We start from the raw sequence: 23,289 nt of genomic DNA, 5'->3' as shown, positions 1-23,289 counted from the left end.
TCTCACATTTACCACACTGTGTCTAACACCCTATGTGATAAGCTTTCTACTTCTTTCTTAGTTTTTTGTTATAGCTGGTAGAGTCGATGACACAGCAACAGACACAGGTGGGCCTTACCTCTGATTACAGTTTGGGAAAATTGTTTGCTCTTTGCTCTGTGGTCATGTAGGCGTTCACAGGGCATTTCAGTTTTTTCCTGCTTGTCAAACATACAGAAAGATGACTAAGCATTTTATGCCCTTATCCTGGAATTTTTGGACACTCAGCATAATACCCCAGGAACAGGTTGCCAAGCATCTAAGTTTAATAAGCTCCCTTCACTGGCTCTGTGGAGTTCGGCATGTTTTCCATGGTGTTTGATTGAGCTTCTTTTTAATTTAATTTAATTTAATTGCCCCATGATAAATGAGGGAATAACTGTGTGTGATGCCCCTGGATGTATGCTCACCTTGTGTATTTAAAGAGTAGACTCCTAAACCAACCACAATTCAGATCAGGGGTTACCAAAGATAAATGTGTATTATATTGGCTAACATTCCGAACTTTTTCAGTAGGAGAAGTAGGGATTGGATTGGACTATATTAAAATGTTATGGTGTAGTCCCTGCCTTGCACCTAGTGTTTCTTTACTGTCATCTACTCACAGTCAGCAAATAATTGTTTTTAAATGTGTTACAGGGGTTCTAAACCTTTATTGACTATTGACCTTATTTTAGGGGCACAAAATTAGACTCCATGAGAACCACACTTCTCACCGTGTGGGCTATTTTACCATATTTCACAGAATGGTAGCATAGCAAGCTGTTGTGTTTATATAGCCGGTAGTTTTGTGGCCTCGTGCATCTCCAACATTAATTATTGTCATATACTGTATAATGACATTATGATATGGTAAAATATAATTATTGTTCGGTTAAAGTCACAAACTGAACATTGGGGAGGACCAAATCTACTGGGAAAGGTGGGGGGTCCTAAATTCTAAAACATTACTGTCATCTACTTACAGTCAGCAAAGATTTGGTTTTAAATGTGTTACAGGGGTTTTAAACCTTTATTGACTATTGACCTTATCTTAGGGGCACAACATTAGACTCCATGAGAACCCCACTTCTCACAGTGTGGGCTGTAAATTAGGATATATTTAACAGAATGTTAGCCAAGTCATTCTCTAATTTAAAAATGAATAGCAAGCTGTTGTGTTTATAAAGCTGGTAGTTTTGCTGCCTTGAGAATCTCCAAAATGAATTATTGGCATATACTGTATAATGACATTATGTTATGGTAAAACATATATCTTATTGTTTAAAGTCATAGACTGAACATTGGAGAGGACCAAATCTACCAGAGAAGGTGGGGGGGGGGGGGGGGGGGGGGCATTTAACATTAATGCCCTGTAAACAACTGATAGAAACACTGACAGATCTTAATACTACACAAAGCTAGAGGGTGGAATAGGTTATTTATCATTTTTACATCAGTATATTGGGTGGATATATTGGGAGCATATCTGATTATTGGGGGGGGACATGATTAGTATATATAGTGTGATTATGGCTTTGCTTGAGTTCAATTTTAATGGTTTGTAAAACTCTCCTGTGTCTCCACCTGCTTTCATCCGACCACACGTGGGGTCTGAATCCAAGGCTGAAAACCACCGAGTTAACAGTTCGGGTAAAGTCATGAACTGAACATTGGGGAGGACCAAATCCACTGGGGAAGGTGGGGGGGTCCTAAATTCCAAAACATGATTGTCCTATAAACAACTGATGGAAACACTGATAGATCTTAATATTACACCAAGCTAGTGATGGAATAGGTTATTTATAATTTTTACATCAATATATTGGGTGGATATATTGGGAGCATATCTGATTATTGGTGGGACATGACTCCCCTCAATATACACCGATCAGCCATAACATTAAAACCACCTCCTTGTTTCTACACTCACTGTGTATTGTATTAGCTCCTCTTACCATATAGAAGCACTTTGTAGTTTTCACAATTACTGACTGTAGTCCATCTGTCTCTCTACATACTGTTTTAGCCTGCTTTCACCCTGTTCTTTAATGGTCAGGACCCCCACAGGACCACTACAGAGCAGGTATTATTAGGGTGTTGGATCATTCTCAGCACTGCAGTGACAATGACATGGTGCTGGTGTGTTAGTGTGTGTTGTGCTGGTATGAGTGGATCAGACACAGCAGCGCTGCTGGAGTTTTTAAATACCTGTGTCCACTCACTGTCCACTCTATTAGACACTCCTACCTAGTTGGTCCACCTTGTAGATGTAAAGTCAGAGACGATCGCTCATCTATTGCTGCCGTTTGAGTTGGTCATATTCTAGACCTTCATCAATGGTCACAGGACGCTGCCCACGGGGAGCTGTTGGCTGGATGTTTTTGGTTGGTGGAATATTCTCAGTCCAGCAGTGACAGTGAGGTGTTTAAAAACTCCATCAGCATTGCTGTGTCTTATCCACTCATACCAGTACAACACACACTAACCTACCACCACCATGTCAGTGTCACTGCAGTGCTGAGAATGACCCACCACCCAAATAATACCTGCTCTGTAGTGGTCCTGACCATTGAAGAACAGGGTGAAAGCAGGCTAAAAAAGTATGCAGATAAACAGTATGCAGAGTGTAGAAACAAGGAGGTGGTTTTAATGTTATGGCTGATCGGTGTATAGTGTGATTATGGCCTTGCTTGTGCTCAGTTTTAATGGTTTGTAAAAATCTCCTGCGCCTCAACCTGCTTTCATCCGACCACACGTGGGGTCTGATCCCTAGGTTGAGAAGTTGAACACTGGTCGTCCCACTTGGGGTATTTTTTTGAAATGTTGCACTTGCTAGCACAATAAAATAAAATAGATTTTCCTGACCTACATGTGTTACTTCCCTAAAACCCCCTTATTTTTCTTCATGTTTGTTTTTCTTGTGTTTAAAGCGTGTGCGTCAGAGCGTATTAAAGGAAATAGGCGGGGTTTGGGTATTTCCAAACTTTCAGCAACAGCGAAAGTCTGCACTTGACTTTCAGACTCACAGTTTGATCATCATCACTTCATCTCTACTCACCTACAACATGTCTGATCAACTAGATCCGTCTACTTTTCTGTTCGATGTTCCGCCGCGGTTAATGGACACCTTCTGTAAGCTGATGGACAGCGGTCCTGACTCACTGGGATGGAGAGGTTTGGGTAAGACAGTCCGCGTTCACACATTTAACCATAATAATTTTATGTGTGGTCATGTTAGATGATGTGAGGATTCGGGTGAGACCCATCATCCCTCCTCTGTGTACACAGCGACCCGGATCGTACCCAGCTGGATGGAGGTGCGGTGCTCGGAGCTACATGCTGCAGCAGGGAAGAGTCCCACTCAGGAGCTGCTGTGGTCCTGGGCTCAGCAGAACAAAACTGTAGCAGATCTGACCCGGGTTCTGGAGGACATGGGGCATTACAGAGCTCTCAGTCTTTTTTGCTGTCAGGGTGAGTAAACACACATCCACACAGGCAATACATGTACATTTACATTATTTAGCAGACGCTTTATCCAAAGCGACTTACACAATGAGCAGAACACAATGAGCAATTGAGGGTGAAGGGCCTTGCTCAGGAACCCAACAGTGGCAACTTGGTGGAGGCGGGGCTTGAACCGGCAACCTTCTGTTTACTAGTCCAGTACCTTAACCACTGAGCTATCACTGCCACGGTGATTAGCTGCCAATACAGGGTGTCTGGACACATAGGCAAAATGCATATTTACAATACATTTAAAAAATTGTCAACAACATTTTATTTCATTAGATTATTAACCAATAACATCTTCAATGTGTTTTCCACTATCTGTGATGCAATATGTATGAGTGTGTACAGGGGCGTAACTACCAGCGGGCAGGTGCACAGGGGCCCATGGCAGGAGGGGGCCCTCCACGACATGAACTAAACCCCCCACCGCACTGCCCTTTCCCCCCCATTGGCTGCACTCGCCACTCATTATTATATTACAATATTTTCATTAAGTAAAATATTAAAAGTGAGTACCTTTAATTCATTTTGATCAGCTATCAGCATATATATATGCTGAGATCATTGACAAGCTCCTCCCGTGTAATTCTGGACTGACCTCACCTTTCTCAGAATCATTCTTACCCCACCAGGTGAGATCTTGCATGGAGCTCCAGAGTGAGGGTGATTGACTGTGATCTTGCATTTCTTCCATTTTCGAATGATCGCACCAACAGTGGTCTCTTTCTCACCAAGCTTCTTGCTGATGGTCTTGTAGCCCATTCCAGCCTTGTGCAGGTCTACAATCTTGTCCCTGACGTCCTTTGATAGCTCTTTGGTCTTGCCCATGGTGGTCGAGAGATTTGAACGGAAGAAACTGATTCTGTGACAGGAGTCTTTTATACAGGGACAGGACTAATTTGTGTGCCTCATGGCACACAAATTGCCATGAGGCACTTATATAATTTCATATATAAGCGGTATATATATGAAATTTGTTGAGGGGGCCCCAATTGTTTTTTGCACTGGGGCCCATGAGCTGCTAGTTACGCCACTGAGTGTGTATTTTAGTAAACACATAGTTAGTTATAAAGTGATATTTCATATGTGTCCAGACTTTAGGAACACCCTGTATTTCTTTCTCATCCTGGAGAAGTCCTGATATAAAATCTAACATATTTCTTTGGTAATATTATATCATCACTTTTTCATACTTTAACCCCAAATCAAATCTTTAAACTGTAGATTATTTGTGGCTTACAAAACACTATGTGCATGACATAAATACACCTTGAAAATATCCTTATAGAAGGGATCTGGACACAATGGGTAATGGGTGTTTGGCCACCCTGTGCACTATAGTGGTTTTATGTATACAGTTCAATTCCCATTTCTGTTAAACTGAACCCAAATGAAGAAACAGCTGCGAATGATCTCATGAGCTATTTTCACATTAATTATTATTATTATTATTACTATTATTATTATTAATAGTATTAATTAGTAGTAGTAGTATTATAAGACCTGGGTTATATCCTTACCTCTCATTACAGTTTGGAAAAACATTTGCACATGCCCTGTGTTCATGTAGGTGTTCATAGGGCACTTTTTCCCCTTGTCAAACATACAGAAGGATGACTGAGCATTTTATGCCCTTATTCTTGAATTTTCCAGAATACCCCATGAACAGGAAATATCTTTATAAAAAAGGCCTGGACACAGTGTTTTAACCAGGATCTTCAGTCAACCTAAAGGGGGTGGCTAAGTGGGTACCACTGTCATCTCACAGCAAGAAGGTCCTGGGTTCGATCCCCAGGTGGGGCGGTCCGGGTCCTTTTTGCGTGGTTTGCATGTTCTCCCCATGTCTGCGTGGGTTAACTCTGGGTGCTCTGGTTTCCTTCCACAGTCCAAAGACACGCAAGTGAGGTAAATTGGAGATACTAAACTGTCCATGACTGTGTTCGATGTAACCTTGTGAACTGATAAATCTTGTGTAATGAGTAACTACTGTTCCTGTCATGAACAAACAGACAGACCCCTGAATGTGTTTGGACCCCTGTGCACTATAGTGTTTTTATGTGTACAGTTCAATACCCAGTTCTGTTAAACTGAACCCAAATGAGAAACAATTGCAAATGATCTCATTATGTACTATGTTCACAATCATTTTTTTAAAATATTATTATTAGTATTGTTGTTATTATTATTATAATTATGGCCGAGGCCCTGCGATGGATTGACGCCCTGACTGGGGTGTGTCACTGCATTGTCTTCAGTAATTCAGAGAAAACCGGACACACTGCAACACTGATCAGGATAAAGCAGTGGTATTACATGAAAATGAAATAATTAATTCATTATTTATAGTGTGCTACAGTAGTGGAGCAGGTAGTATGGGTGCCACAAATCTTTATCGTTTTCTCAGAGGGTCTGTTTGCTCATACCCAGGGTACCCCTCCAGCCGGCCTATTTAAAAAAATTACTTTTATATAAATGAGGTTTCTAAATAACGAGTAGCCAGTTTACCTATTTGCATGTTTTTGAGAAATAAAGGGAACTTAATCCACACAAAGAAAACCTGTGTTGTGTTAGAACTAAGGCTGGCACCGATCCGATCCGGTATCGGTCCGATATTGGCCCAAATCACTGGATCGGATATTGGAAGAAAAAAAACGTGTAATCCGATCCGATACTGTTGCTTAATGTAAATACCTTTTAATATAAATAAGGCCATTGTTTGTGTGTACAGCAAATAACACATGAAGATACAGTACGTTCCAACGGAGTGTTGTAAAATAATTCAATGTCCAAACATTCAAGTTGGGTTTCATGAGAACGCTACTTTAATGTCACACACGCTCAGTGCGAACACAGAACAACATAGCACAGGCGGAGACTATTATTTTTTAATCTCTTCCCTACACCCTCGCTCCCTATACCCTAGCATTATACACTTAACATTCTTAAAGGGCCAGACAATATATATGTAATTCACATTACATGACAAGTGTCGCTTATGATCTACAACTCATCTGCAACAGCCATTCAGAAATTAAAACACACTTATATACTTAAACTTTTAGCATTTTAAAAAATCATCTACTACTGCCACATCTAAAAACACTGTTTAAACACAATAAAAATCGCTTTATAAATGATAAATCACTCACCTGAGATAAAGAAAACCTATCAAACAAACTACACAGTTTCCTGTTTTCCTCTTCAAAATCCAGCAGGTTATTTAATAAGCACGCTTTGGTTTTTAATAAACTAAAAATGTGACAGAACTTTAACGGAAAAAACTCAACTCTGCATCAATTCTAATTGGTCCATCACGTTTGATTGACATCCACATTTTCCAATTGTAGACACCTTTGGTAAACAAGCCAAAAATGCTGCTAAATGTTCTGTGTGTAAAAGTTAAAATAAAAACAGCAGTTTTGCATAAGTGTGATGTCGTAGGTTCTGTATTTATTACTTTAGAATATTTGTTTCACAGTCTGAGCATTGTTATTTAGAGAGCTTGTTTAACCATGGTGCATTGAGACATGTATTATTACAGCTTAGTTGTTTGAGAGGAGAAATGTCGGTATCGGATAGGAAAGGTGGAGTAGATTTAAAGCTTGTGGATTTTTTGTTGATGTATAACCCTTGTTGTCATATCAATTCTTTTGTTTATGTTTCACTTCTGCTCTGTACTTGTTTACATACATACTCACTTCCTCTTTTTGCTTTTATATTTTGACATGAATGCAGAACACCTGTCTGGTGGAAGGTAGTCCACCATGTTTACTCACATGGAAATTTTGAGTTATCTGGGACTGAGATTAGGTTGGGAGTATTTTTGATTTAAAAGCATGTTCTAAATGGTGTTCTTCAGTCTTTACAGTATATCTAAGTTTGTTAACATTTTTAATATCGGCCGATGTAAATTATGTAGTGTGCCTCAGTCTTTAGTCATTTCTGTTTTCTTAAATTTAAAAAAAATTATATTTCTATCTTCTTTTTAGTAACTACAGGTCATGTATTCCCTGGATTTTTACAAATTAGAAATTAGGGTATGTTTACAAATGTCAATAAAGTCGATAAGGCGAAACATTAAATATCTTTTTTCACTTCATTACTAGCCCTAAATTGCCCCCATCCCAACTTTTTTTGGAATGTGTTACGGGCCTGAAATGCACAAATGGATGTTTATTAATAAATTAAATGAAGGTTCATCCTGTCTGCACTGAAATAAAAGTCAAAGTAAATGTAAGAAACTCTGATTTGGGGTTGTACATGTTATAACTATTAATGACAAGGTGAAAACGTGTATTTAACTCATTTGTGTTTTTTTCTAGACTCTAATAGAAACATATTAAGTCCATCTTCAAGTCAAGAATTTCCTAAGGTATGTAGTGCTACAGAAAATTATTTGCATGTGGGTTTTGTGAGTCATTATTTGCTCTAAAATTGGATTTTACCTATTTAGTACATGAATAAGTATTAACTTGTCTTTAAACCATTCTAAGTAAAATGGTTACAACTTTGGACTACAAACAGTTTTAATCTGGTTTTTCAGTAGTATTTCACATAAGATCAGATGATCTGTTATTTGTATTTATTTTAGTATTATGCGGGGGTTTGTGTTAAATGGGCTAACTCTATGCCTTCATATAGATGAGGTAAATATGAATGATAATCAAAGACTTGGGATTTGTATCATTTTGACCAGGTATTTTTTAGTGAAGACAGAAAATATATTAGTATCTACAAATTGTATGTGGTCAATTGAGTAGCTCATTCAATCTGAAGTTTTTCCTGCACTGTACATGTATGAAAGTACATTTGTTAGTTGTGTCTCTATGTAGAGATACTGAGTTAATATAATTAATAATATTAAATTCAAATATTTAATTAATAATGTAAGTACATTTTTAGTTGTGTCTCTATGTAGAGATACTGAGTTAATATAATTATTAATATAATTAATGATTTAATTTAATATTATTAATTATAATTAATAATATTGAATTCTAATGTTTAGTTAATTATGAAAGTACATTTTTAGTTGTTTATGTAGAGATACTGAGGTAATATAATTATTAGTAGAATTAATTATAATTAATAATATTAAACTCTAATATTTAATTAATAATAAAAGTACATTTGTTAGTTGTGTCTCTATGTAGAAATCCTGAGTTAATATAATTATTAATATAATTAATATAATTAATAATTTAATTTAATATGATTAATTACAATTAATAATATGACATTATAATAGTTAATTAATAATGAAAGTACATTTGTTAGTTGTGTCTCTATGTAGAAATCCTGAGTTAATATAATTATTAATATAATTAATATAATTAATAATTTAATTTAATATGATTAATTACAATTAATAATATGACATTATAATAGTTAATTAATAATGAAAGTACATTTGTTAGTTGTTTGTCTATGTAGAGATACTACATTATTTTGGCACTCGTGTGAAAGATGCTTTAACCCAGTGTTTTGTGGGTTACAACAGACACACTGCAGTTTGGATAAGGATAAAGCAATTACTAAAAATAAATGAATGAATTTTACAGATTGTTCTTGGTCTTTATTTACATACTGTCTGGCATCCAAAAATCTTTAAAATACCTGCAGGTGCTCATGTTAAGAAAATCAAGAAAACCTTTTGAATGTTTTTATCTTTGCAGTGTCAAATGTCAGTTGACTTGTGTTGTTTTTTTTATTCAGCCTGAGCTTTACAATAAAGAATCAAGTTTGTCTCTGAACCTTCCTCACATTAACTGTGTGCTTGATCAAGGTAAGACTTCTAGAACAGCACTTACTTTCCAAAGTTTTTGACACTAATCATCATGATTTAAAATTGTAATATCTTTGAGGGTTTTAAACACTTCATTTAATTTAATAGTCTATGCTTTCACATCATAGCCAGAAGACAGAAGGCTTTGATCACTTACTCAGAAGTCATAGAGGGAACTGGAAACTTCCGGCAGGATTTGAAAATGGGAGAGAGCACTTTTGCAGAGCTTTACCGGGGAAGACGAGGAAATGAAAGCTTTGTTGTGAAAGTTTTCAAGCAGGTTCAGTATGACTCACATATTATTCTGATACAATAAGGGGCCCATTCAAGTGTTACATTATATATACTCAACCAGTTTAAGAATATTCAAAAGCAGTTGCCAGTAGAGAGCAATTGCTATACAAAGCTTATTTGCTGCCTTGGTTCTTAAAGTAAATTTCCTGAAATCTTTCTCAAATACATTTTGGAAGTATATACACACATGCAAATGTGCACACACAGTGGTTTTTCAATGAAAATTGTATTTAAATATACACAATAAGGACTTAAGTATTGAGACACACCTCTTTATTCTTGAATTCAGGTCTCATTGCCACAGATGTACACCGATTAGGCATAACATTATGACCACCTTCCTAATATTGTGTTGGGCCCCGTTTTACTGCCAAAACAGCCCTGCAACTGCGATGCACTGTGTATTCTGACACTTTTCTATCAGAACCAGAATAAACTCGTTTGTTGGATCGGACCACATGGGCCAGCCTTCGCTCCCCACGTGCATCAATGAGCCTTGGCTACCCATGACCCTGTTGCTGGTTTACCACTGTTTCTTCCTTGGACCACTTTTGATAGATACTGACCACTCAGACTGGAAACACCCCAGAAGAGCTGCAGTTTTGGAGATGCTCTGACCCAGTCGTCTAGCCATCACAATTTGGCCCTTGTCAAACTCACTTAAATCTTTACGCTTGTCCATTTTCCTGCTTCTAACACATCAACTTTGAGAATGTTCACTTGCTGCCTAATATATCCCACCCACTAAAAGGTGCCGTGGTGAAGAGATAATCAGTGTTATTCACCTCACCTGTCAGTGATCATAATGTTATGCCTGGTCAGTGTATAACCTCAAGCACCTAGCCATGCAGTCTGCCTTTACAAAGCTACAAAAGTTTCTAAAATGGAAAATGTATAAATATGCTGCTTGTGGTTGATGTCCTTTTAATTATTTTAAACACAGGGGAACAAAAGAGCCTGGAAAACTTTGTGGGAGAAGTTTAAAACAGAGATTGAAATCCTTCAGCTGTACGTTCATGCACTTTAATAATTTAAATGTTACATCTCCTTGTTTAGTGTTTTATGATTTCATAATCTCATTTGTCACATATTAATCATTTACAGTACATACATGTTATATGTTTATCATTGTACTGACAGAAATAATTTCTTTGGTTTTTCTTTTAAAGCTATGAGCATCCCAACATTTTGGAGCTTTGGGGCAGCTTTTCGGAGGGTGATCGCTACTGTCTGGCCTATCCATTCATGTCTAATGGCTCATTATTTCACAGACTGCATAATCAGGTGAGCCTGTCAAATTCATTTAAAATTGTATTTGAATTTTTACTTCAACTAACAGTCTCTTGAGTATTTAAATACATTTAACTGTTAATGAGCTGATAATTCTATACTGCTACAGAGGGCACATTAGAATTGGTGCTTCACTGTGTTTACATGGTTCCTGAAAAATTAAAAAGCTGTTTATAAGATGTAATCTTTGAAAATTACATTTTATAATTTTTTGTTTTATTTTTTTAAGGTTATTTTATTTACCACAAAAGTAAGCACCACAAATGTACCACAAATGTAAGATTTGCAAGATGCTTTTGAAACCTGCCTAGGTTTAGCTTCTGTGGTTAGGTAAAACAAATCTTTACTGAAAAAGCTAATTTCCATTAGCTATAATGGAGGATGTTTTAGATTTTTTCTTCCTGTAAACCTGGCTAGGATAAATGCCACTAAGGAGCAAGAGATTTAGATTCAGGTGGCGCAGTGGTAAAAACACACGCAGGAACCAGAGCTGGGATCTCGAATACATCGTATCGAATCTCAGCTCTGCCTACCTGCTAAGGCTGAGCAGCCACATGAACAACGAATGGCCTGTTGTTCAGATATGGGCCGGACTAAGCCGGATGGGGTCTCTCTCCCATGACTGGTGCAATTACGACCTCTGCTGGCTGATTGATGGCGCCTGCACAGAGATAAGAAGAGTGCTCTCAGGGTGTTTCCTCTCCGTACACAACGCTGAGCTGCACTGCACTCGTCAAAGTGCAGGTGATAAAATGCATACAGCATGCTGGCCACATGTCGGAGGGGGCGTGGGTTAGCTTCGTTCTCCTCAATCAGAGCAGGGATCGGCATTGGTGGAGAGGAAGCATGACGTAATCGGGCAATTAGACGCGCTAAAAAGGGAGAAAAAGGGGAGAAAATGCATAAAGAATATATATATATATATATATATATATATATATATATATATATATATATACAGTATATTTATATAAATATATATATATACAGTGTATCACAAAAGTGAGTACACCCCTCACATTTCTGCAAATATTTCATTATATCTTTTCATGGGACAACACTATAGAAATAAAACTTGGATATAACTTAGAGTAGTCAGTGTACAGCTTGTATAGCAGTGTAGATTTACTGTCTTCTGAAAATAACTCAACACACAGCCATTAATGTCTAAATGGCTGGCAACATAAGTGAGTACACCCCACAGTGAACATGTCCAAATTGTGCCCAAAGTGTCAATATTTTGTGTGACCACCATTATTATCCAGCACTGCCTTAACCCTCCTGGGCATGGAATTCACCAGAGCTGCACAGGTTGCTACTGGAATCCTCTTCCACTCCTCCATGATGACATCACGGAGCTGGTGGATGTTAGACACCTTGAACTCCTCCACCTTCCACTTGAGGATGCGCCACAGGTGCTCAATTGGGTTTAGTCCATCACCTTTACCTTCAGCTTCCTCAGCAAGGCAGTTGTCATCTTGGAGGTTGTGTTTTGGGGTCGTTATCCTGTTGGAAAACTGCCATGAGGCCCAGTTTTCGAAGGGAGGGGATCATGCTCTGTTTCAGAATGTCACAGTACATGTTGGAATTCATGTTTCCCTCAATGAACTGCAGCTCCCCAGTGCCAGCAACACTCATGCAGCCCAAGACCATGATGCTACCACCACCATACTTGACTGTAGGCAAGATACAGTTGTCTTGGTACTTCTCACCAGGGCGCCGCCACACATGCTGGACACCATCTGAGCCAAACAAGTTTATCTTGGTCTCGTCAGACCACAGGGCATTCCAGTAATCCATGTTCTTGGACTGCTTGTCTTCAGCAAACTGTTTGCTGGCTTTCTTGTGCGTCAGCTTCCTTCTGGGATGACGACCATGCAGACTGAGTTGATGCAGTGTGCGGCGTATGGTCTGAGCACTGACAGGCTGACCTCCCACGTCTTCAACCTCTGCAGCAATGCTGGCAGCACTCATGTGTCTATTTTTTAAAGCCAACCTCTGGATATGACGCCGAACACGTGGACTCAACTTCCTTGGTCGACCCTGGCGAAGCCTGTTCCGAGTGGAACCTGTCCTGGAAAACCGCTGTATGACCTTGGCCACCATGCTGTAGCTCAGTTTCAGGGTGTTAGCAATCTTCTTATAGCCCAGGCCATCTTTGTGGAGAGTAACAATTCTATTTCTCACATCCTCAGAGAGTTCTTTGCCATGAGGTGCCATGTTGAATATCCAGTGGCCAGTATGAGAGAATTGTACCCAAAACACCAAATTTAACAGCCCTGCTCCCCATTTACACCTGGGACCTTGACACATGACACCAGGGAGGGACAACGACACATTTGGGCACAATTTGGACATGTTCACTGTGGGGTGTACTCACTTATGTTGCCAGCTATTTAGACATTAATGGCTGTGTGTTGAGTTATTTTCAGAAGACAGTAAATCTACACTGCTATACAAGCTGTACACTGACTACTCTAAGTTATATCCAAGTTTCATGTCTATAGTGTTGTCCCATGAAAAGATATAATGAAATATTTGCAGAAATGTGAGGGGTGTACTCACTTTTGTGATACACTGTATATATATAAAATTCTCTTCTCACAAGACAGTGATCCAAAACATTTTTACATAAAAAAAGGCATGATGATCTGAGAAGCAAGCTTTTGCTTTGGCTATTTCTATCCTTACATAAACCTCATTAAAATGCTGTGAATTCAGGAGTTTATTTGGGAGTGATATCAGACCCAGATGTGCTTTCAGACGAGTTCTTAAACTAATCAAGAATCATAAAAGTCTCAAATACAATGTATTTAATGCAGGGATAGTAATTGGGACTTATTGTTTTGTTTAAAAAATATTTTAACAGATGTTTAACAGATGTTTTTTTGGAGAAAATAGTACCAGTGTTGTTTATTCTGCCTCTAATAATATGTCAGGGAGCTATAAGTAAATTTTAGAGATTTATTTATTTTTCTTAATTTTTAGGTAGTTCTGAAACAGTAGTTCAATTCTACTTCAATGATTTATTGTAGGTACTACCATGTATAGTTTTAAGGTCACATTATATTAGCCAGTGGGGCTGTACATAATACAACATGATATACAGTATATCAAATAATATATCAGATTCAGCTTATCTGAATTATTCAGTTACTATGTATAGCCTGATTACACATAAGATAAGATTCCTTTATTGATCCCCATGGGGGAAATTCGAGTGTTACAGCAGCTCCAGTACAGTGTAAGTACAGTAAATACAGTAAATGAAAATGAGTAGAATAAAATAAAAAATAAGGAAATGATAATAAAAAATTACTATTATACAACATAAAAAACACTATACATACTATATGTAGATATATACATATGTGTGAATAATGAAACATAGAGTCCAGGGTAGGGGGAGATCTTGAACTTGAAATCTTGTTATGCATAGCATATACAAAGACCAGGCATAACATTATGACCACTGACAGGTGAAGTAAATAACACTGATTATCTCTTTATCACGGCACCTGTTAGTGGGTGGGATATATTAGGCAGCACGTGAACATTTTATCCTCAAAGTTGATGTGTTAGAAGCAGGAAAAAGGTCAGGGCTGTTTTGGCAGCAAAAGGGGGACCAACACAATATTAAGAAGGTGGTCATAATGTTATGCCTAATCAGTGTATACTAACTCAGCTATATAAAATATATTGGCTGGGTGACATCAGGCCGCACATTTAAGTTTCTTTTCATACAGGAAAGTGAGAGACCCTTGTCCTGGCAGGAGAGGCTTGACATCATCAGAGGAACAGCAAAGGCAGTGTACCATCTGCACACAGCTCAGCCATGCATGGTCATCTGTGGAAACATAACAAGGTATCAATAAATTGCAACACCAACCACCAGCCTGTGGTGGTCAGCGTCACTGTTTCAAAGTAAGTCTTAATTGAACTGTCTGGTTCAAATCCATAACTGTGTTGTTTTGACAGTTCAAACATCTTGCTGGATGAGCATTTGCAACCCAAGCTGTCTGACTTTGGAATGGCACATCTGAGGCCGCACTCCATTAATCAGAGTTTCACCATCACAATGAATACTGCCTGTCGTCACAGCCTGGCCTACTTACCAGAGGAATATATACGGGATGGCAAACTCTCTGTCAATTTAGACATTTACAGCTTTGGTATGGTGAGTACATGATCCCATTATTCACACACTTTCAGTTAAATAGACCAGACAAAAGAGTTGCAAGGTCATATACATTCACTGAGCACTTTATTAGGTATATCTACCTTGTATTTACATTCATTACTTATTTTACACCTACCATATAAATGTTCTTTGTGGGTATACTGTTCACCATTTATCAGTCAAAAGGGACCTGCACAGTCCAGATCATGTTTAAATGGTGAACCATTCTCAGCACTCCACTGACACCATCATGGTAATGACCTAATAGTGTGTGTTGTTCTGGTATCATTGTGTAATACTGAATTATGGTATCAGGTGCAGCAGTGTTGTTGCGATTTTTAAATACTGTTTAAACATACAGCCGTTCTTATTAGAAATACATTACCCTATTGGCACTCACTGTATGTGTATAGTGTACAGACTGTGTATTGGGACACAGCCCTTAATCATTAAATTCAGATGTTTCATTTACTCCAGTTATATACAATCAAGCACCTAGCCATGCAGTCTGCCTTTAGAAACATTTGTTAATAAATGAGTAGTTTGAAAGAGCTCATTTCAAGTGTATTTTAAGTGTTGTACCTTAATAGAAGGCCACCATTGCCACAAATCAGTTCATGAAATTTCTTCCCTCCTAGATATTCCATGATCAATTCTTAGTGTTATTACTCACAAGGAAAACATTTAGGAATCACAGCAAATTAGCTATGAAGTGGTAGACCATGTAGAGTTAGAGAGAAGGGTTAATGATTAACAGTGCGTTAACAAATGTAGAGCTCCGTCACCCGTCACCGTCTTCCACCCTTGTTCCTGTTGGAGGCCTGACCAAGTTGATAGTACAGCTGAGATTCAAACTTAAGAGCTCAAGATCTCAGCATTGGTGGGCTGGTGCATTTGATTGCTGCACCACTCTTGAATGAACTAATGGGTAAAAATGGCTATTATACAGTGTATCACAAAAGTGAGTACACCCCTCACATTTCTGCAGATATTTAAGTATATCTTTTCATGGGACAACACTGACAAAATGACACTTTGACACAATGAAAAGTAGTCTGTGTGCAGCTTATATAACAGTGTAAATTTATTCTTAGCTCAAAATAACTCAATATATAGCCATTAATGTCTAAACCACCGGCAACAAAAGTGAGTACACCCCTTAGTGAAAGTTCCTGAAGTGTCAATATTTTATGTGGCCACCATTATTTCCCAGAACTGCCTTAACTCTCCTGGGCATGGAGTTTACCAGAGCTTCCCAGGTTGCCACTGGAATGCTTTTCCACTCCTCCATGACGACATCACGGAGCTGGCGGATATTCGAGACTTTGCACTCCTCCACCTTCCGCTTGAGGATGCCCCAAAGATGTTCGATTGGGTTTAGGTCTGGAGACATGCTTGGCCAGTCCATCACCTTTACCATCAGCCTCTTCAATAAAGCAGTGGTCGTCTTAGAGGTGTGTTTGGGGTCATTATCATGCTGGAACACTGCCCTGCGACCCAGTTTCCGGAGGGAGGGGATCATGCTCTGCTCAGTATTTCACAGTACATATTGGAGTTCATGTGTCCCTCAATGAAATGTAACTCCCCAACACCTGCTGCACTCATGCAGCCCCAGACCATGGCATTCCCACCACCATGCTTGACTGTAGGCATGACACACTTATCTTTGTACTCCTCACCTGATTGCCGCCACACATGCTTGAGACCATCTGAACCAAACAAATTAATCTTGGTCTCATCAGACCATAGGACATGGTTCCAGTAATCCATGTCCTTTGTTGACATGTCTTCAGCAAACTGTTTGCGGGCTTTCTTGTGTAGAGACTTCAGAAGAGGCTTCCTTCTGGGGTGACAGCCATGCAGACCAATTTGATGTAGTGTGTGGCGTATGGTCTGAGCACTGACAGGCTGACCCCCCACCTTTTCAATCTCTGCAGCAATGCTGACAGCACTCCTGCGCCTATCTTTCAAAGACAGCAGTTGGATGTGACGCTGAGCACGTGCACTCAGCTTCTTTGGACGACCAACGCGAGGTCTGTTCTGAGTGGACCCTGCTCTTTTAAAACGCTGGATGATCTTGGCCACTGTGCTGCAGCTCAGTTTCAGGGTGTTGGCAATCTTCTTGTAGCCTTGGCCATCTTCATGTAGCGCAACAATTCGTCTTTTAAGATCCTCAGAGAGTTCTTTGCCATGAGGTGCCATGTTGGAACTTTCAGTGACCAGTATGAGAGAGTGTGAGAGCTGTACTACTAAATTGAACACACCTGCTCCGTATGCACACCTGAGACCTAGTAACACTAACAAATCACATGACATTTTGGAGGGAAAATGACAAGCAGTGCTCAATTTGGACATTTAGGGGTGTAGTCTCTTAGGGGTGTACTCACTTTTGTTGCCGGTGGTTTAGACATTAATGGCTGTATATTGAGTTATTTTGAGGGAAGAATAAATTTACACTGTTATATAAGCTGCACACAGACTACTTTTCATTGTGTCAAAGTGTCATTTTGTCAGTGTTGTCCCATGAAAAGATATACTTAAATATCTGCAGAAATGTGAGGGGTGTACTCACTTTTGTGATACACTGTATATACAGTATATATATTCCATATATATTCTGAAAAGAGCTTGGGCCCAGAGGACGAGGAGGGGTTGGAATTTAATTGGAATTGGAATATTTTTTATGGCTTTGTCATGTGGCTGTATTTATCACGGTGCCATTTAGCATGCAATGCCATCAAAGAGTTCAGATGTCACTATCTTTCAACAGTGGTTTTCGACCTTGCCCTACACAGGCTGAAATTTTCAGAAATTTTTACATTCTTTCTGATTTTCTGAATCCACTCACAATATTATGTACAGTAGATGGTAAAAGACCTCAGTTATTTGCTGTTATTATTGAGAGAATGTTGAGAGAAATTCTTTTTTGACTGAATGACAATTTTTTACTTAATTTGGCACAAGGGCACAGTGGCTCGGTGGGTAGCACCATCACCTCACAGCAAGAAGGTCCTGGGTTTGCTTCCCAGGTGGAGCGGTACGGGTCCTTTCTGTGTGGAGTTTGCATGTTTTTACTGTGTCTGCGTGAGTTTCCATTGGGAGCTCCGTTTTGTAACCACAGTCCAAAGACGTGCAAGTGAGGTGAATTGAAGACATGAAATTGTCCATGACTGTGTTTGACATTAAAAAGACGAATGATTATTCACTGCCAGCATTTCACTGCCAGTTGTACTGTGTATGACTATGTATGTAACAAATAAACCTTTATTTAATTTGATTTGACTCTTGTGTAACTGTAACTACCTGTCCTATGTACAACCAATGTGTAAAACATGACATTAAAATCCTAATTAATAAATAAGTTTGGCTCAAAGTGGTGAGTCATGACCCATCTTTACATCAAGCTTTACATCTCAAATGGGCTCTGAAAGAAGTCTCTGCTTTGGCATGTTCTTTGTCCATGTGATCAGCAAGAAATCTTAGTCGAGCTTTAGAGTGCATGTTTGTAAAAGCAGGACTTCTTTCATGCACTGCAAGCTCACTTGACTGTGGAAAGTCCAGTCAGTTCCAGCAGTTTCGTGTTCATGGCAGGTCTGCATTTTTGTGGAAGTGTTTGGCATATGGTATAAGTTTTGGTTTTCTTTTTAATCATGGTAAAAAGATCAATGTTTCATGTACTTTTTGAAGAATGCAGTGAAACTAGGCATATTTAAATAGGTACAAAGAAGTAGAATAATCTGGGCAATAATAACCTAGGAATTAGGAGCCCAAAATATCTACAATACAAAGAACGTATTATGTAACCATTTAAATCATACCTCTCCTTTAAAGTGTATGTAAACCTTTGACTTCAACTGTATACACTGGTAGGTCATACTGGAGACATGCACAGGTCAAAAAGTGATGCAAGAGGAACCAAAGCAGACATTACTGGTAAGAGTTTGTGTGTTTTTAAACAGACTTTGAAATATTTTTTCAAGTTATTGCAATAATATATTTTAATTTCTACTCTTAAAGAAGGATGTGCTGAGTTTAGAAGTAGAAGAAAAAGGCAGTGTGGATGCTTGCCTGCGCTTTCTGGACTCCAGAGCAGGACGCTGGCCCACTGCACAAGCCCTCTGTCTGTTACGTCTGGGACTGGAGTGTACAAGCAGCCGCGCCCGAGCCAGACCCAGCATGGACACTGTTAGTACACACACACACACATTTCTTTTTATGAATACCCAACCCAGGCAATATTACAATTTATAATAACCTTTGATGTTTCTTTTTTATTAATTTGCAAATCGTAATGTACCCAACCTGCATATATAGACTGATCAGCCATAACATTAAAACCACCTCCTTGTTTCTACACTCGCTGTCCTTTTTATCAGCTCCGCTTACCATATAGAAGCACTTTGTAGTTCTACAATTATTGACTGTAGTCCATCTATTTCTCTACATACCTTTTTAACCTGGATCATTCTTAGCCCTGCAGTGACACTGCAACAACAGACCGGAAGCAGAGCACAGCATTTTTAATTAAAAATCATGCATTCTAATACGTTAAATATTACGATTTTGCCTGTGTTTCCTAGGTGCTAGAAAAGTTGAACCACCTTTTTGCTTTGCCCCCTTTCCTTGAGGACCAGCCATGCACCCTGGATGACACAGTAGTCCCACCTATTTCTCTGGTTGACAAGGGCCCGAGCACCAGCCTGCCTGTTGAAGATGATGAAATGGAGAAGCCTCAGTTTACAGAAAAGTCAGGACCTCATGAGTGCAGCCAGTCAGAGGTCATCTTTCTGGGCGTGGAAGGGCGTATACTATGCCCCCCAAATAGCTCTGTCATGCCTGGTCAGAAAGAAGCTGCAACTTTTCCAAACCTAACGATGGATTGCGACCCTGCATTGGATCTGTACGGAAGCTGGCCTGTGGAGTGCAGCTGTGCGGCCGGAGCGGAAATGCAGGGCTGTGAGGACTGCTGGGCTAACGGTTTTAGCAACAATCCATCCTTTAAACCTTCAGGTATGCGGCTATAAGTTCAATTATCTGCATATATAAATATGTGTTTTACATTTACTGCAAAAAACATGTAAACATTTGGTATCAGAAAACTGGAAATGTGGTTTTCCATCACCCATGCCCCTTATAAATGACTACATAAAAAATAAATGGCAACTTCAATGGAATACACAAACGAATAATAAACTACATGAGAATCACCCCAACATCAGGATGCATTATGGAAAATGTACAGATCAGGTTATATACAGTAGATGTAGAATAGGCTGTTCCGGATTGGCACACAAACATTTAATACTAGTAGAAAACCCCACACTTTGTAAAGACTGTTGCATACCAATCACCATAAAACACATTCTAAATGAATGCCCAAAATACAACAGTAAAAGACAATGTCTACATATGCCAAAAATCTTCACACAGGATAATACAGAAATAATCATTTCCTAATTAATATAAAACTGAAAACATACACCATAACATTAAAACCACCTTCTTGTTTCTACATTCACTGTCCATTTTATCAGCTCTACTTACCAAATAGAAGCACTTTTTAGTTCTACAATTACTGACTGTAGTCCATCTGTTTCTCTGCATGCTTTGTTAGCCCTCTTTCATGCTGTTCTTCAATGGTCAGGACCCTCCCAGGACCACTACAGAGTAGGTGTTATTTAGGTGGTGGGTCATTCTCAGCATTTCAGTGACACTGACATGGTGGTGGTGTGTTAGTGTGTGTTGTGCTGGTTTGAGTGGATCAGACACAACAGCGCTGCTGGAGTTTTTAAATATTGTGTCCACTCACTGTCAGGGACGGTCACTCATCTATTGCTGCTGTTTGAGTTGATCATTTTCTAGACCTTCATCAGTAGTCAGAGGATGCTGCCCACGGGGCGCTGTTGGCTGGATATTTTTGGTTGGTGGACTATTCTCAGTCCAGCAGTGACAGTGAGGTGTTTTAAAAACTCCTTCAGCATTGCTGTGTCTGATCCACTCATACCAGCACAACACACACTAACACACCACCACCATGTCATTGTCACTGCAGTGCTGAGAATGATCCACCAGCCAAATAATACCTGCTCTGTAGTGGTCCTGTGGGGGTCCTGACCATTGAAGAACAGGGTGAAAGCAGGCTAAAAAAAGTATAAAGAAACAGATGGACTACAGTCAGTAATTGTAGAACTACAAAGTGCTTCTATATGGTAAGTGGAGCTGATAAAATGGACAGTGAGTGTCGGAACAAGGAGGTGGTTTTAATGTTATGCCTAATCAGTGTATATATAATACAAGACAATAATACAATCAAACTAGCATAAAACACTGATTCCTGCTGTGAATAGCATAAATATGACAATGTGGCATTATAAAAACAAACCATCACCCATGTATCTTTTTAGGTCTAGCACCAACAGGACCTAATAGTACTTGGGGTTAAGGCTAAAACCATTCATACTGCCATACATGTTATATACCACTATCTACCACTGTAGTTTTACATATTTGATATTTTGCCATAGTGAATGTCTGCTGGTGTTTCTTTTCTTTTTGGCTGTTTTAGTAGCTTTTTAATGCAATGGATTTGCAACCTCTCCAAGGTATATTTGTTCCTTTCAGTCAGAATTTCCACTTCTGTTGTAACCTTTTAGTGTTTGTGTGTGTGTAAATATAGATAGATAGATAGATAGATAGATAGATAGATAGATAGATAGATAGATAGATAGATAGATAGATAGATAGATAGATAGATAAATTTCTTAAGTTGTCATTCAAAAAACAATCAATATTCTATAGCCACTCAGAGTTAATCTGACCTTTTCGATGTTAAACTTATCAATGTTATTATTTAGGACAGTGGTAGCCTAGTAGGTAGAGCTTTGGTTTATCAATCGAAAGGTTGAGAGTTCGAATCCTCTGCCATGCTGCCACTGTTGGACCCTTGAGCAAGGCCCTTAAGCCGTACAATGGCTGACCCTGTGCTCTGACCCCAGCATCCAAACAAGCTAGGATATGCTAAGAAAGAATTTTGTTGTATTGTACACCTGTATATGTATATATGACAATAAAGGCATTCTATTCTATTCTATTTAATGCTGTGATGATAATGCATCACAGTTCCAGTTCTTCCGAAAGTTGAAAAATGAACTACACCCCTAATTTCTGTTGGTTCTTGTTTGGGCCAGTTCCTGTTTTTCAATTTTGTTTTTCAATGTTTTTAATTAAGCACCTTAATTAATCTACTGTAATGTTTTAATTAATCTACATTTAAGCATTATGCTATTTTAAGTTAGGGATTGTGTGTGTCTGTGTATCTGTGTGGTTTTAAGTGGTTTGTATTGTTGATCAGGTTATGTTTTCTTGTTCTAGGTGATGGAAACCAAGCCTTTCAGAGTACAGTTGAAAATCCAGCAAAACAGAGGCTTCGGCATAAAATCCAGCTGTACAACCAAGGCTTACTTAACACAGAGGAACTACTCTCAATGACATCTAAGTGATTTAATCACCACAAGTATTGACTAACATCTGGATCTCACAGATTTCAGCAGTATCTCAGTGTCATCATCAAAGGATTACATAAAACTAAACACAAAGCACAAAGACCAATAACCTCAGTTTTTTAAGATTATGTGTTTCTAAATATGCAGCAATACTTATTTTAAAGGTCATACATACTTAACTACTTTTAAAATATATGTAATATTTAAAAATATGTAAATACCTTCAGATTGATTTTTCTCACCCAAATTAGTAAATTCTAATTCATCCATGTGAATCCTTCACCGCGTGCACTACATCTTTGCTAGCCGAGAAGGGCAGCAAACAAGCACCTGTCTCCTCAGACGTTTGAAGCCACCACCACTTCTGTTTTACCAACCAACAATGAACTTATTCAGAGAACTTTATCATGTAAGAAGAACTGTGCACAGTCAGATACACTGTTGCAGTAGCGAGAATGTAACTCCTTATCTGACCTTTCATTCTTCAGACGTGCCCATTTGTGTCTGTTGAGCACCCGACCATGCAAGCTGCAGGTTAGTACATTAACCTGCTTCGCTCCGAGCTCCCGGAACCTAATATTTTAATCAGTGTGTTTAGCTGTTAAAGATAATGAAGTTTATTATCTCTCCTTGTTTAACAGTTCCTTCACCAGCACTTACACTACTACTCTACTTTTTGAATAATTAGATTATTGACAAAATGTAAA

At 38.7% G+C, this 23,289-nt stretch overlaps 1 protein-coding gene across 1 annotated transcript; it reads left to right on the top strand.

The window, feature by feature from the left end:
• The first annotated feature begins 3,086 nt into the window (after positions 1–3,086).
• irak3 (interleukin-1 receptor-associated kinase 3) lies at positions 3,087–23,289 on the top strand. The gene is made up of 13 exons (XM_063006122.1): positions 3,087–3,201; positions 3,310–3,492; positions 7,854–7,903; positions 9,247–9,316; positions 9,445–9,596; positions 10,554–10,618; positions 10,780–10,894; positions 14,647–14,765; positions 14,879–15,077; positions 18,951–19,013; positions 19,098–19,265; positions 19,661–20,090; positions 22,452–23,289. The coding sequence occupies exons 1-13, from the start codon at positions 3,087–3,089 to the stop codon at positions 22,577–22,579; spliced, it is 1,857 nt and encodes a 618-aa protein (XP_062862192.1). The 3' UTR covers positions 22,580–23,289.

Source organism: Trichomycterus rosablanca, chromosome 1 (genome assembly GCF_030014385.1).
Source record: "Trichomycterus rosablanca isolate fTriRos1 chromosome 1, fTriRos1.hap1, whole genome shotgun sequence".
Lineage (NCBI taxonomy): Eukaryota > Metazoa > Chordata > Actinopteri > Siluriformes > Trichomycteridae > Trichomycterus > Trichomycterus rosablanca.
This window is presented reverse-complemented; position numbering and strand designations above follow the sequence as displayed.

Excerpts from the sequence above, each read along its gene's own strand:
- irak3 (XM_063006122.1), top strand. The coding sequence starts at position 3,087 with ATGTCTGATCAACTAGATCCGTCTACTTTTCTGTTCGATGTTCCGCCG. Across the intron at positions 9,597-10,553 it reads TTGTGAAAGTTTTCAAGCAG|GGGAACAAAAGAGCCTGGAA; the intron begins GTTCAGTATGAC and ends TTTTAAACACAG. Across the intron at positions 19,014-19,097 it reads AACCAAAGCAGACATTACTG|AAGGATGTGCTGAGTTTAGA; the intron begins GTAAGAGTTTGT and ends CTACTCTTAAAG.